The sequence below is a fragment of the Quercus suber genome, unplaced genomic scaffold, assembly GCF_002906115.3.
Source record: "Quercus suber isolate HL8 unplaced genomic scaffold, Cork oak 2.0 scaffold_243, whole genome shotgun sequence".
NCBI lineage: Eukaryota > Viridiplantae > Streptophyta > Magnoliopsida > Fagales > Fagaceae > Quercus > Quercus suber.
In genome coordinates, this window is record NW_027069700.1 from 451,706 (window position 1) to 467,781 (window position 16,076).

A 16,076-nucleotide genomic window follows, 5' to 3' on the forward strand; every position below is an offset into this window, starting at 1 on the left:
GTTTGTGTGAGTAGTAGTGGGTTCTGGGGCTTTGGGAGTGTCAGGTATGTGTGTGGGGTATGGAATATCTGCGTGGTTTGTGGTCAGAGTGTCAGTGTTGACAGTTAAGGGGACGGTTTGGTTTGTGCGAGTAGTAGTGGGTTCTGGGGCTTTAGGAGTGTCAGGTATGTGTGTGGGGTATGGAATATCTACGTGGTTTGTGGTCAGAGTGTTAGTGTTGACAGTTAAGGGGACGGTTTGGTTTGTGCGAGTAGTAGTGGGTTCTGGGGCTTTAGGAATGTCAGGTATGTGTGTGGGGTATGGAATATCTGAGTGGTTTGTGGTCAGAGTGTCAGTGTTGACAGTTAAGGGGATAGTTGACTTAGTGGTGGAATAGGAATGTTGAGCAAAGACTGTTAATGGAGCGTGGGCTAGCTGTGGGAGTTGATTTGGTGTATTTGAATTAGGATGGTAATTAGATCATGGTCAAGTTCCGTGATAAACGTGTCAAACAGTTGTGGGTCCGATAAAATTTCCTTGTGTGTTGATGCAGTTTCGGGTTTATCGGCTGGAGCCACGGTTTTCGCATTTTGAGTCATAGTGGGTGGGTTTGGCGATGGAGGTGGTGTGTTTTCCGTTGGATGTGATGGTGGCGTAAATGGTGAAGGTGTGGGTCGTGGAGGTTGGGATGGGGCTGTTGGTTGGAAAGATTTGGTACGTACCAGTTGTGGTGGTTGTATGGTGGTCAAGGAAGCTCGCAACCATGGACCATATTGTTGGTCACTCTTCTGCAATGATTCACCACTATCAGTCCAGATGATGCATTCCCTCTCATCATGATTTAAGAGACCACACCAATAGCAGAATATAGGCAACCGTTCATATTGGAAGGATATCCAATGGGGATCCAAGCCACCCAAATCCACGTATCTTCCTCGGCAGAGGGGTTGCTCAATGTCTATATTGATTCGGACTCTAATACAGCGTCCTCGGCATTCCCCAGATGGTGACGCATTAATCTGTACAACTCTGCCAATGGTGGTCCCTATAGCAGTAGCATTTTCTTTATTCATACGACTGAGAGGGAGGTTATGGATTTGAATCCAAAAGGGGCTTGTGATAAACTTTGCGTCCTCCACAGATTCAGAGGCACTAGGTTGATAGAGGCCTATCAAGTACTTGTCAAATGACCAGGGTCCTTGCGAGATCACCTTTTGTGCGTCAGCTTCATGGGTGAACAGTATTAGCACCGTGTTTGAGGCCAAGTCACGGACTTCGAAGTCTTGGGCAAATCTCCACATGCTCTTGAGTGTCCGCGATAACGCCTCCACGTTAACTCGACGTTTGGTGAAGAGCTTTGCCACAAGTACTCTGTTATTGTTCTCCAAAACAGGGGTTAAAGGGATGGTTTGGCGTTCCTTTGTGTGAAGGGAGAGGCGGGTCCACTGACCTGTGAGATCGTCCATAGTGTAAAGGGGTGGGGTACTATGGGAGTGAGAAGGATAGAAGGTGGAGGAAAGTTGAAACTGGAATGAGAGAGCCACGGGGTAGAAGTGTGAGGAAGGATAAAACGGTGATGAGAGAGCCAAGTTTCCACCAGAGCAGGGGAAAGAGTCAGCCTATACTAGGCGAGAGTTTTCACCTCGCGGCTTCCCAGTGGAGAGCAACACGAGAGAAAAAAGCAACCATTGTGGATGTTAAGCCGTGTAAGCTTCAAAGGTATTAGTACTGTATACCGTTTGTTATATAAGTATTTTTTTTAGTGAGTTAACTGTAAGAACTAATTTGACTCCAAATTAAAAATAAAAATAACCAAATTGATTGCTACTAAAATGTAAGGATCAAATTAATTATAACTCCAAAATATAGGAACCAAAATAGTATTTTCATTTAATTTCTTTTTAGTTGCAAGGGATATAACATTTTATTTCTTAGAATTTAGTGGACTGTTTCGCAACTGGATATGCTTGTATGGCCCCTACCTGTGATTGGCTGCCTATACTTGTGTGCCTTGATACAGGAAAAAGAGGAAAATGCTAGACAAAACCGATCTAGGCATTGCTAACATTTAGCTTAACGACAATAGGAATAAAATAAATGTAACAACCTACCACATTCTTGAATAGAAATTGCTAAAGTAACGATCATTATACTACGCATATGCCACTTCTATGTCATCAGTTGGAGTGAAGTTCCTTTGCAAAACAACAAGAAAATATGCATAATCAACTTTATTTTCTTTTGTTCTTCCATTATTGGCTATAATGAAGACAAGGGATATGTGTTACAAACCCAATTGAGTTTGTTGATAGATAGACTACTTCGAGGGAATCTAGACCTCCAAAGTGAATACTCCATCAATAATAATATTTTATAGCTTCCTTTATTAATCAACATTAAGCCATATAAATAGATGGCTTTACAAGATAAAGTTAACATTTAAATTCAAAAGAAACTTAATCTTTATCTACAACAAGTGAATAAAACTATTCAAATACTAAGCTAACAATTTATCCTATTTATTATCTGATTACCCAACTTAAAATAAAATCTTAAATAATAAAATTAAATAAAAACTAAGCACGTAACATTCCTCCTCCCTTGAAATCAGCCATTGTCCTCAAGTGTTTAATTTGAAAATGATTGTTGCATAAGAGCTCGATCTTCTCAAGTTGCTTCTCACCTATGGATCACTTCTTGGGCTTAAAAGGATCTTATGACCGGGTATTTGCAGAGGTGAAAAGCTATTTGGTGTTGCAAAATTATGTTTAATCTAATTTAAAAGTTGTTGCATGCTTGAATAGTGTGAAGGCAGAATGATTTGATTTTGTGGAGCTCTCATAGCCTTCTTATCTTTGAGTTTGCATTGCTCATCATTTTCCTTACTTAGCTTCTATCCATATGTTTGTGACTTGTGAATCTGTCATTTGTGACCTTGAGATTGTGAATGTGGTTGTTGTTTTTTTTTTTTTTTTCTCTACCACTCTACCGAATGTCTGAGATAGTGAGAAGTGAGTTGTGAATAAAATTATAATATTTAGAGAGAGTGTGTAGAGAATATATTATTTTCAGTGTTTGAGACTTTGACCGTTTGTTGATAGTGGGGCAACAATAGGGAACAAGCGACATAGTGCCAAAAAAGTGTAAAGTTAGAAACGTAGTGCATTATAAATTGGGATAATAGTGTGTTTGATAGACTTTTTGATGTTATATATTGAAAATGACATATTTTTTACATTTAGTTTGGATTCAATTATTGACGATTTCAAAATTTTAAAAGAGAAATGAGTTTCATTTTCATAGATAATGTATTAACGCTCTGTTTGTTTCAATGTAAAATATTTTACATGTAAAAGATTTTACTGTAAAATATTTTCATTGAAAACATTTTCAAGTGTTTGGCAAGATTAGACCTTTGAAAATGTAAATAGTCACCTGCCTCCAAATACAAGCACACCACCACTACTAACTACCTGGGAAAAAAGAAGAAGCCACCACCGCCCTTCTGCCACCAAAATCTATTGACTATACACCACCACTCACACGGCCACACCACCACAACAACAACCACCGACAGAAAGCAACAATCCCAAATGAAAATAAAAATTCGAAAATCAAAGATTAATGAAACCCACTCTTATTCAGCCACCATCCAAACCCATGAACCACCACAACTATAGCAGTCATTCCGGCCACCAACCTCAAAACCAAACCTAAAAACACCAAACCCAGCCCACTAAAACCCATCACCAATGACCCAACCCACTAAAACCCATCACCAACGACCCACCCCACCACCGAGAGGGACACCGGCACTCAGATCTAACAACGACCCACCCCACTACCGTCTTATCACCAATTGGCACCACAAAAGAGGCAGTGATTGTTGATGGGTGGTGCCGTTGGTGGGTAGCACCGATCGATGAGTGGCTTCGGTCGATGGGTGGCGCGCTGTTGGGTTGCGCTAGTCAGTGGGTGGCGCCACCAGGTTTTGGGAGAGAAGGTTCAGGTTGAGAAGGAGGGAAAAATGAGAGGGAGAGAAGAGATAGCGGGAAAGGGAGAGAATAGATAGCCTGAGAGTTGTTGGGGGAGAGTTAGAGAGAAATTGTAAAATATTTTACCAAAATTTTAAGTGTAAAATATTTTACACAAATTTTCTTGTGTTGATTTGGTTGATTGAAAATATTTTACTTTTAACTAAATGTTTTATTGGAAAAATAATATTTTACGTCAAAATAAACAGAATGTAAGAATCAATAGTGTTTTGTATTTGTTGATAGATAATTGCATCTTAATATGAATTATTAAAATTATTTGAATTTTTTTTTATTGATAGTTTTTTAATACTATAAGAATTCTTATTTGATTGAAAAATTTTATTTTTAAGCTTATCTCTGGGCCCCCTTGGTCTGTTCTTGACTCAAGGTAAGGATAGTGTCCCCACTCCCCACCGCACACTCCACAGTTGTAGGTTGGGTTCGCTGAAGTTTGAACAGATTGTAATAACGTCGTATCCTTGTATAAGATAAGAAGCGACAATAGTATATTTCCAATTAGTGGTGAAATATCCACTCTCAACCTCCCTAGTGTACCACCACAACACAAAAAGAAAAATGACAAAAATACTTTTTTCATCTATATACTTTAGCCATATTTTTAATTTGATATTCAAGCTTTTATAATTTTATGTCTATCTCAACAAACAAAACAACTTTATTTTCGCCGACCTTTTATTTTCAAACTTTTTTTTTTGGGTAGAAAGAGAGGATGTTCTATTTGATTAAGTAGTAGTTACAAAAGTTGATCGATTAGTCATCCTTGGACAGAGTCTTGCGTTGAAGGATGTTAAGGAATACCCTCTAGGAATTTTTTTTTCCCTAAAGATTTCATATATATAGGGATTAGTTATAAAAGTAGGACATTGTGTATATTCCACTAGGCTACTTCTTTGCGTTACTTATCTCTTGGCTAGACTATCTGCAATACTGTTAGCTTCACTAAAGATGTGAAGTGGTAAGATAGTCCATCCTAAAAAACATTGATATTAAGGGAAATATTTTATGGTCTCATTGTCTACAAACTTATTTCAATAAGAAATAAATTAAAATAAATAAATGAATATAATATATTTTATGACCTCACTATTTATAAGCTTACCCAATTTAATTTTAAATTTATATAAGCATATATTATATATATATATATATATTGTTTACATTCCTCACAAAAGTAGCATTGAGATTTATGTTAAAAAAAAAAAATCAAATAAAAGAGGTTTTGTTTATGGGAAATGTTAACTAATGCCAATGAACTATTTTTAGAAATATTTTATAGAAAAATGATAAAACAATTAATTTTCTTGACAACTTTTTATTTCCTATGAAAATGATGTTAAAAACTTTCTTGATAAAATTTATTAACAATTGCCCTAAAAGCACTTGTTAGCATAATATTTTATTTATTTATTATATTTTTTAAAAGAAACAAACACATGTACATAGGTAGACATGGCAAAACGGGTCAGAATTTTCTGACTCGCCCCGAACCCGATTTTTTTTTTTTACCTGAAGCAAAAACGGGTTGACCCGTGACTTGATCCATGTTTTTTGTAGGTCACTTGCGACTTGTCTTGAACCTGAACCATCTTTTAAAACATGTTTTTTTTGGTAAAAAAAATAATAAAATTAAGACAATATTGGTTTAATTGTTTGTTGTGAATTTTAAGGAAACAATTGAGACATTTACATAACTGCATGCAAATTAAGTGAAAGATGAATGGTTGAGCATTCTGTAATGAGTTAAGATTTTTAGATATCAAATAGCAAAGTAGATGTCAAGATAATTTGGTTATAGTATTGTTAAAAATATAGATTTAAAATTATAGAAATGTTTGAGAAACATTTACAAATATGAAAATAGTGAAGCCAAAGTATCAAATTAACATAAATTATGAATGCTTAGATCTATTTTTTAATAATTTATGTCTAAAATAAATGGCTTTTCAAAATAAATTATTATATTTTCTAGAATGTGTGTTACTTAACAATGATATGATATTCATAAAAGAGACAATGTATAAATAAGTAAACAATCAAATTTTAATGTATATTTCAAATTGAAATAAAGTGTCAATCACAATTGACAATAGATTATAAAATTAATTTTCAAGATTATAAATTTCTTATATGTTTTTATTCTTTGTCAAATGAATTATCCAATAAGTCATTTGTAATTTTGTTTTATATTTTGGAACGTTGATATNGAAACAATTTTATAAATCATAAAGTTGTTGTTATTGTTGGGGCAAAAAGTAATCTTAATGCCGGTTTGGATAACACTGAAAGTTGCGTTGCGTTTTCAGAATTCACGTTTCGGTACTTTTTTTTTTTTTTTTTTTCTGTGCATGAACAGTAAAATCACCATGCAGGAGATAATTATTATTGTTCACGCACTATAGCGCACTGTAGCAACACTGTTCACGCATTAAAAAAATATCAAAAATGAGTTTCACGGTATTATTCATACATTTAAAAATTATTTTGCTACAGTGTTTTCAGCAACAATCAGTTTTTAGCAACAATAAGCAACAATAAGTTGTATCCAAACAGACCCTTAGTGTTAAGTTAAATTTGAACCAGTAACAACTAACCACCTATGATTTGTTGTACAAATATTGTGGACGTAGCACCTCTCATATAAAAAATTCATGTAAAAAATACGGGTCGACTTGACCCAACCAAACCCGATCTGCAACCTAATCAATCTGAACCCCATTTTAATCCGTTTTTAACCCGCAATCCATTTAACCTGACCTAAACCTAACTTCCATGTTTTGCCATGTCTACGTACAATAATGAGAGAATGAAGGCACGTTACAAACCTCACTGACAAATTCATAGTAATTTTTAATCAGGCAAAAACAAGTTATTAATTCACAAACACACTTTCTTAAACAAACCGAGGACGATTACCCATTATTTAATAAATTCTTAATACAACCTACTTCCCTTCCTGGCGCTGCAAGTTCATCTCGCATTGCTTTGCTATTTGAGACAACGCGTTGAAAGAAGAACCACCCTTAGCCCAAGCCTTTTCCCCACTGTTTTTAAGCTCCTTAATTCTAGCCCTCATTGCCTTCCCTTCTTCATGATCTTCCATTACTTTCCTAATCATCATCTCAATCTCCTCCCGTCCTACAACTCCTTTAGTTGGTGCAATTTTGGGACGCACAGCCACTCTTAACTCCTCAGCTAGCAACGCAGCATTCATTTTATGCTCCGCATATAGAGGCCATGCTATCATTGGCACGCCGCTAATTATACTCTCCACAACTGAATTCCACCCAAAGTGTGATAAGAACCCCCCTACTGATCCATGGCCCAAAATTGCCGATTGTGGGACCCAGTCCGCCGTGACCACCAGTCCCAACTTGTGTGTCCGTTCTAAGAACCCATCAGGCAAGTAATCCAACAAGTTAATACCTTTGTCCTTGTTGTTTGAGCGTAGCACCAACACAAATCTCTTCTGGCTAAGCTCTAGACCCCAAGCAAGCTCAGTGATTTGCTGGGCTGAGAGCTTCCCAGAAACCCCAAACGAAACATAAATTACTGACTCAACCGGTTGCTCATCCAGCCAATCCAACAACTCGCTCTTCAAGCCCGACTGTTCAACCGGCCTAAACAACGGCCCGACTGCGTAAACCGGTAGTGAGCCGTAACATTCCTCTTCTCTCATTGCTTTAAGCGTTTTAGTGTCCAAATCTTCCCACATGTTCACCATAAGCCCATCACTCCGACGAATCTCTAAGCCAACTTGTAAGAACACACGGTATTCATGCTTTGTCCGGTTCATCAACGGGTCAACCACATCATCGGGTCGAACCGGCATACAACCCGGCAGCCTTAGCGGTTCTTTTTGATCAACGTATTCTCCTTCAACTTCCTTGTCGAGGATGTTAATATACACTGCTAACGCAAGCGGCAGTGCGGTGGTTACAAATACGTACTTCAACATGTGGAATTCCTCAGCGACATCCAGTGCTGCTGTTCCGAAAATATCGACGAAAAGAGCTGTCGGCCTAGGCTTCAGGGCTGAGATTGCGGACCTGAGAAGGGGATTGGTTTCTCGCATGATGGTGGTAAGCGTTGTGAAGATCGGAGAATTGGGCTCGACTTCGCCGGAGATGTCCACGGGTGGTAGTTGGATGATGTCTAGGAGATTTTGAGCCCTGGCTGATTGGATAGTCTCGGATTCGCCGGTTGAGGCATTAGATTCAGCGACGACGAAGAAGGTGACGTGGAGGTTGTGATCCACGACGAGGCGATTGCCGAGCTCAAGGTTACAGACAATGTGACCAACTTGTGGGCTAGAGACTATGACTACGTGTGTTTGTGGATTTGAGGTAGCCATGGAAGTCAAAAAGATCGATGAAGATAAAGATGAGTGTCTAATGATCGATGAAGGAGATGGATGTTTTGCAACTTATGGGACGGTGAGTGGTAATCCACTAGTATGTGATTTTATAGAAGGTGCAGTGAGATTTTTGTGCTTGCAGGTGCCCCACAAATTTGTAGTGACAGACACTGACAACTGACAGACCAGCCACCCTTCTTTCCTACCATTTTTTTTCACCTTTCACTTTTTTTTTTTTAAATTTTAATTTTAATTTTTCTTTAACTTTTTTTCAATATTTTTTTAATTAATGGTTGAGATTGAAAGTTATTTTTTGCAACTATTAATTTCAGCAATTCATTTAAGCATTGCATCAAGAGCAATACCCTAAGAATACCATACGTGAAATAATCATTATTATAAGTATAGTTGTTGCCAAAATGTGAATCATGTATTGTATTGTATTGTATTGTATTATGTATGTATAATCTACAAATACTTCTAAAAAAAAAAAACTACATAGAATATTTGGCCATGAGCTGGAACAAGAAAATGAGCTATTTGAACTTTTTTTATGTTTAGTTGTGGAATATAAAAACCAAACAGAACATGGGTTGGTTAGCTTGTTGGTTAACAACCAAAATAGCATGTAACATGAGTTGTGGAACATAACAAAAGGCAGAAGTGCATCCATTAACATCAGTGTCTATTTGCTTATTCAATTAATTTTTAACTTTTATGTACAGTTTTTTAAGACCTCACTTTTTCTAAAACATAAATATATATTTTGGCACATTTTCAATAAAATAATCTAAGTTGATGTCAAGCACACTAAATTTTCATGAAAAATATTAAAGATATTATCAATTTTATTACAAAATATTTATAAATTAATGTGGTAATAAATTATGAATATGATTAGTAAATTTCAACGGTCTAATAAGTGTGATACTATACTACAAATTTTTCTAAATAATATTTACAAACTAACGTGTCATCAATTATACACAAACAAGTTATTCTGACATTTATTTTTAAAATGTTAAAATTATTAACTAATATAAATTTGATTACAAAAGTTTATAAATTGATGTGATAATGAATGTAATTGATTAATTTCAACAACAAAATAAATAAATGTTATAATTGTTTTTTTTTTAATTTTTTATTGATGCCACATCAATTTGTAAGATCCTTATAATGGATTAAGTCTCTTGTCGTTAAATAAAAATTTAATATTCGAATCCCAATTATATCAAAAACTAATTTCTGTCTTGACTTAATAATAAAGAATAATTATCATAAAACGGATGCTATAGGTTGAACTATTATCTTATTAAAAAAAAAAAAAAGAAGAAGAAGAAGAAGAAGATAAGATTAAGATATGGTCTATCAAAGTAGGACTTAGATTGAAAGGAAGAAGTTCATTGTAAATCAATTTGGGCTATTGGATCAGAATTTTTTTTAACTTTATACCATCTTTTTTTATTTTTTATTTTTATATTTAAACTTTTCTCCCTCATATTAAAGTGTTCAATTGCTCGATGCAACCACCAAATCTGAATCCCTGTAGCATCACTCTTTATTTATTTAGGGTAATTATTAGATATTCCCGAAGTATCATAAACACGTACTCCCTCTCTCATATAATTGTGGACCCTACTAATTAAATTTATAGTAGGATCTACAATTCATATGAGAGGGAGAATACGCATTTATGATACTTCTGGAGTATTCAATAATTTTCCCTTTTATTAATTATATGTTGTTGACATCTATTAATCATAGTCATTATTACAACATTTCTCAAAATAAAATTCATTATTACATCAATTTAAAAAATGTTTATGTACTAAAATTTATAATATTTTTACCATTTCTCTTCTAAAATTTAAATCACGTTTTTTTTTTTTTTTTTTTGGTTTATTTTGTGTTGTGGTGGCCCAATATTAAGGTGAGTGATTGAGAGTGGATTTTTCACAGTTATTTGGTAATATATTATGAGCTTTTACGGATATAATAAATCTCATAATATATAATATATTCACAAGAAGTGAGATGTCACCCACCACACCTCAAAACAAAAGAATTGTGTGAAATTTTGTATTTTTTCCTTGGACTATCTCGTATACTATTGTCACCACTTACTTTGCTCCAGGTAATTCAACAAACACAACTGCACCTGTGGAGTGGGCCTGTGGGCAGTGGGGCACTAAAACCTATCATATCTCCATCTAAACAACAATAGTACATAAACGTTTGATAATTCAAACATCCATTGCTTTCCTCCTTAACACATAACTTTTTATTTTCTCTTCTCACTTGACTTACATGACTTTACAGTACACAGAGTAATACGGAAAAAAATTATTTAAAAAAATGATAGGAAGATCAAGAACTGGCCATTTTGTCAGAAGATAATCTTTTTTTAAAATTTTAACTTTGTAATTGGCATGGAGCCCATACTATTGTTTTCATTATTAGTTCTTCTCGACGGTTCTGATGTAGATTGCATATGAGAGGGTTGACTGATCGTTGAGAGATGATAAGATTTAAAAATGAAACATCCTCTGTTATGACTATGGGATCTCTTATTTAAACTAATTTCAACGGCAACTGGCAGACTTATTGTTGCATCTACCAATCAGATCAGTACTTGCGAGCATGTATGGGCGTTATTAAATAACACATCTACAATTTTTTGTAAGGATAAGAGAACACATCTAGGTGGACTATAAATAGTGGCTTCCAATTAGGTCAGCTAGTAAAGTCTCAGACGGTTAAATAAAATATTTGAGATTCAATTCCCGTCTACACCAAAAAAACTGATTGATGTCTTGATCTTATCAGGAGCAGACGTCATATATTAAAACTCTCTAAAAAAGAAAGAAATAGGAACATAAAATTTCTGAAAATTTTTTATGACAACATATCTGCAACTAACACATATGGCATGTTGTGCATAAATCACAATAAAATCATAATGCATGGAGTAGCACACAATTTTTTATTTAAAAAAATTTAATTTGTAATATTATTGACCTTAATAAAATTGACATGAATAATTCAAATAAAAGTGATGTGGTTACTTTGAAATTTATTAAAAATTATAACAAATATCATGACACAAACCTCTCATAAATAAATATGTAATATTGTTGCTGCTTCTGCCAAATCAATATATTATTTAGGGTAAATTCTAATAAACTACTCTGAGATTTAGGCTAATATCAACAAAGTCTAAAACTTTTCAAAAGTGACCAAGTTGGTCCTTGGACACAATTTGGTCCCTAAATGGCATTTAGGCTCGTTACTCATTCTCAGCTTAACCTATCTTTTCTCCTCTATTCTCTCTCTCTCTCTCTCTCTCTCTCTCTCTCTCTCTCTCTCTCTCTCTCTCTCTCTCTTAAATGCTCTCTCTTCTCTTCTATCTTAGACGCTCTTTCTTCTTAGTTTCTCTCTCTCTCTCACCCACAATGGCAAAACTACCATATTGTGCTCACTCTTCAAATCAGTGCCATGAAAACAATGGGCTAGGAATTTTTGAGCTCCTCCCCACCACCGCTGCCATTCCTCGTTGAAGGCTATGATCGGGTGCTCCCAACACAAGCTTTGGTGTTCCTCAGCTATGGAAGATAGAGTTTGCATTTGTGTTTCTGTTTGGGTTTGGGTTTGGGTTAGAGTTTAGGTTTGTGTGCCAAACGTCANTTTTCATTATTAGTTCTTCTCGACGGTTCTGATGTAGATTGCATATGAGAGGGTTGACTGATCGTTGAGAGATGATAAGATTTAAAAATGAAACATCCTCTGTTATGACTATGGGATCTCTTATTTAAACTAATTTTCAACGGCAACTGGCAGACTTATTGTTGCATCTACCAATCAGATCAGTACTTGCGAGCATGTATGGGCGTTATTAAATAACACATCTACAATTTTTTGTAAGGATAAGAGAACACATCTAGGTGGACTATAAATAGTGGCTTCCAATTAGGTCAGCTAGTAAAGTCTCAGACGGTTAAATAAAATATTTGAGATTCAATTCCCGTCTACACCAAAAAAACTGATTGATGTCTTGATCTTATCAGGAGCAGACGTCATATATTAAAACTCTCTAAAAAAGAAAGAAATAGGAACATAAAATTTCTGAAAATTTTTTATGACAACATATCTGCAACTAACACATATGGCATGTTGTGCATAAATCACAATAAAATCATAATGCATGGAGTACGCACACAATTTTTTATTTAAAAAAATTTAATTTGTAATATTATTGACCTTAATAAAATTGACATGAATAATTCAAATAAAAGTGATGTGGTTACTTTGAAATTTATTAAAAATTATAACAAATATCATGACACAAACCTCTCATAAATAAATATGTAATATTGTTGCTGCTTCTGCCAAATCAATATATTATTTAGGGTAAATTCTAATAAACTACTCTGAGATTTAGGCTAATATCAACAAAGTCTAAAACTTTTCAAAAGTGACCAAGTTGGTCCTTGGACACAATTTGGTCCCTAAATGGCATTTAGGCTCGTTACTCATTCTCAGCTTAACCTATCTTTTCTCCTCTATCTCTCTCTCTCTCTCTCTCTCTCTCTCTCTCTCTCTCTCTCTCTCTTTCTATCTTAGACGCTCTTTCTTCTTAGTTCTCTCTCTCTCTCACCCACAATGGCAAAACTACCATATTGTGCTCACTCTTCAAATCAGTGCCATGAAAACAATGGGCTAGGAATTTTTGAGCTCCTCCCCACCACCGCTGCCATTCCTCGTTGAAGGCTATGATCGGGTGCTCCCAACACAAGCTTTGGTGTTCCTCAGCTATGGAAGATAGAGTTTGCATTTGTGTTTCTGTTTGGGTTTGGGTTTGGGTTTGAGTTTAGGTTTGTGTGCAAACGTCAAGGGAATGTTTTGGCGGAGACCCACGACCTCTGCAACCACCACAAGCAATGAATCACACCGGAAATACCACCATTGGCCACTGATCTTTCTCCTCCTCCTTTGTTGGTTCGGGTCTTGGTTGGTTTAGGGATTTGTTTTTCTTTGGTTGACAAAGGATTTGGTGATTTTATTTTTTATTTGGGTTTGAAAGTTGGGGTTTGGGTATGGTTATTTGTGGATTTGTGAGTATTTTTTGTTTTGGTTTTTGTCTCAAAATTGTTCTAATATAGTGTTTTTTTTTGGCGTATGAATGGTTATGGATATGTATATATGCTTTGTGATCAGGGATTTCTAGGGGTTTTAGGTTTTATATGGCTTAGTGTATATGTTTGTATAATCATTTTGAATAGAACTCACAACTTAGAGATATTAGCATTTACATAAACATTCGATAAAGAAGAGAGATTCTAAGTGAGAAGAGGGAGAAGAAAGCCTGAGAATGAGTAATGTGCCTAAATGCCGTTTAGGGACCAAATTGTGTCCATAGGACCAACTTGGTCGTTTTTGAAAAGTTTTGGACTTTGTTGATATTAGCCTAAACCTCAAGGTAGTTTATTAAAATTTACCATGTTATTTAAAAGGTAATACATGCGTATTAAAAAAAAAAAAAAGTCAATACGTGATCGTATTAAAAATAATAATAATATATCAAGACTAAGGCACCAATCGGTTTTTTATGTAGACTAGAATTGAAATTTAAGATTTTTTATTTAACCATCAGAACTTTTACCAGTTGAGTTTTTGACAATTGATTGCAAATACTGCATTTACTTCATCCTTTGACATGTAGTAACTTTTTCTTCTTCTTGTTAAATCTCCATTCCATGGATAGCTCAAAGCCACACCCACATGCAGTACTAGTTTGAGTTTCTTTAGTTTCATCGTTTTACTCTTTTATAATTTCTTTTAAGTTGAGTGTTTAGTCATTTTTAAATTTATTTTAATTTTAATTTCTATTTTTTTTTTCACTACCACCACTGCACTAATAAAATGTAGTGTTGTTTATTTCACACACACTATATTGCATACAAAGTACATACTTTTTTGCCCTGCAGTCATGACTTGAAGTCTTGATTTTTAACTTAAATGTGTATATATATATATATATATAAACAAGGATAACACGGTGATATAAAGAATACAATAGCATGCTTTGGGTAATTCTTCTTTTTACAATATATATTTAAATGAGAAACTGTATTTAATACAAATAATACAATTTTTTGTTGTTGTAAGTAGAAACTGAAAATTAATTGAGAGAAAGAAAATCCAATAATTTACAAAAATCAAATTAAATATGTTAATTTGATTTATTTATTTAGCTTTGTTAAATATTACAGTATTACATAAGTAATGATTAAATTGATCATTAATTAAATATATTCCTAATTTATAATTAATATATACATTTTATACTATATTTATAATTTTTTTATATAATTTTATTAAGTGTTAACTCCTAGCTCTGTGATACTGATGACCGGTGGCTGCAACAACTCTTTGCCACTTGCTGTTGAAAATTAGTGAAAATAAGAGATTCCTTATTCCTTAATCAGTGATAATGTATATAATAATGAGGAGCTGGCGTTAACTCCTGATAGAATAAACCCAAAGGGGCCATATGGATATCGGTTAGTGGCATGTCGGGCTCCTCTTTGTTCAAATCATCAACAGATCTGGGGGAATATCTCCTTAAAAAGTTGGATAAGAGTTGTTATACGCATGCTTTAATACACTTTTTAAAAAAAAAAAAAAAAATGGAAATGATGAGTTGAAGAGACGGCTTTAAATTGTATGTAAGAAACATTATCCTAAAAAAATATTATATGGCTTCAGTTAGCTTAATAAAAAATTTGAGATTCAATATTCTTAGAGCTATTATAAAGAGCAAACACAACATATGTTGAAACTTTTTTACTAAAAAAAAAAAAAAAAACGCTCTTTTTAAATAAGAGCCTTGGACTTAATATTTCTTTACTAAATCTATTTTAAGCTTTCCTAATATTTTCAAAAAAAATAAAATAAATTCTATATAACATTAAAATTATAAAATTGTATATCATCTTCTTCTTTTTTTTGACATTTAAAATTGTATATTATTGTAACACTTCTAACAATGTTTCAAATTTTATATGATATTGATGTTATTTTCTTAATTCGGGTCCGTTTGGCCCCGTGTTTTTTTGGATAAAAACGATTTTGGACTCAAAACGCCAGTTTCAACCCATTTGGCCATGTGTGTTCTAAAGTTTGCGATTTTAAAACCCACGATTTCAAATTGAAAGTATCTCCAGCGAATTTGAAAACACCATTCTAAAGTGTTGCAAAATGCATTTTTTTAAAGTACAATTTACCACAAATACCCCCCATCAAACCTGAACAAAGAACCCAAATAAATATCTCCCTTTTCTTCCTCCATCGTACCTTCATTCCATTCTGTTTCTGTCCTTCTCTTACTCCCGCCATAGCCTGCTAAATCCTCAATAAGTTGAAGCAGTCATATTCATCTTCTTTCTTTTTTTCAAGCGTCAAATGGAAAGTATCATGGACAACAAAAGGATGGGTATTTGATCGGTGAGGATAAATGTTACTAGAGAATAAGTGTAGAAGAAGTAGGAGTAAAATGAAATTGGCAAAGTGAAAGGTGTGCAGGTGATAGAAAACCCTTGTTAGTTGAAGCACTTTACATGGAGTGGTATCTTCACCATTCACGTGTAGTTTTTTTTATTTATTTAATAAATGGAATACTTTAA

The 16,076-nt window shown here is 34.3% G+C and overlaps 2 protein-coding genes across 2 annotated transcripts; both read right to left on the reverse strand.

Annotated features, from left to right (window-relative positions):
- Positions 1 to 410: 410 nt before the first annotated feature.
- LOC136070582 (uncharacterized) lies at positions 411 to 1,445 on the reverse strand. Its single transcript, XM_065780707.1, has one exon. It carries the CDS (start codon positions 1,443 to 1,445, stop codon positions 411 to 413), a length of 1,035 nt encoding a protein of 344 aa, XP_065636779.1.
- Positions 1,446 to 6,851: 5,406 nt separating this feature from the next.
- On the reverse strand, positions 6,852 to 8,502 carry LOC112040204 (anthocyanidin 3-O-glucosyltransferase 5). The gene has a single exon (XM_024073100.2). It carries the CDS (start codon positions 8,386 to 8,388, stop codon positions 6,979 to 6,981), a length of 1,410 nt encoding a protein of 469 aa, XP_023928868.1. The 5' UTR covers positions 8,389 to 8,502; the 3' UTR covers positions 6,852 to 6,978.
- Between the last annotated feature and the right edge of the window lie 7,574 nt (positions 8,503 to 16,076).

Bases quoted from the DNA above. Each gene is read 5' to 3' on its own strand.
- LOC136070582 (XM_065780707.1), bottom strand. From the start codon at position 1,445: ATGGACGATCTCACAGGTCAGTGGACCCGCCTCTCCCTTCACACAAAG.
- LOC112040204 (XM_024073100.2), bottom strand. From the start codon at position 8,388: ATGGCTACCTCAAATCCACAAACACACGTAGTCATAGTCTCTAGCCCA.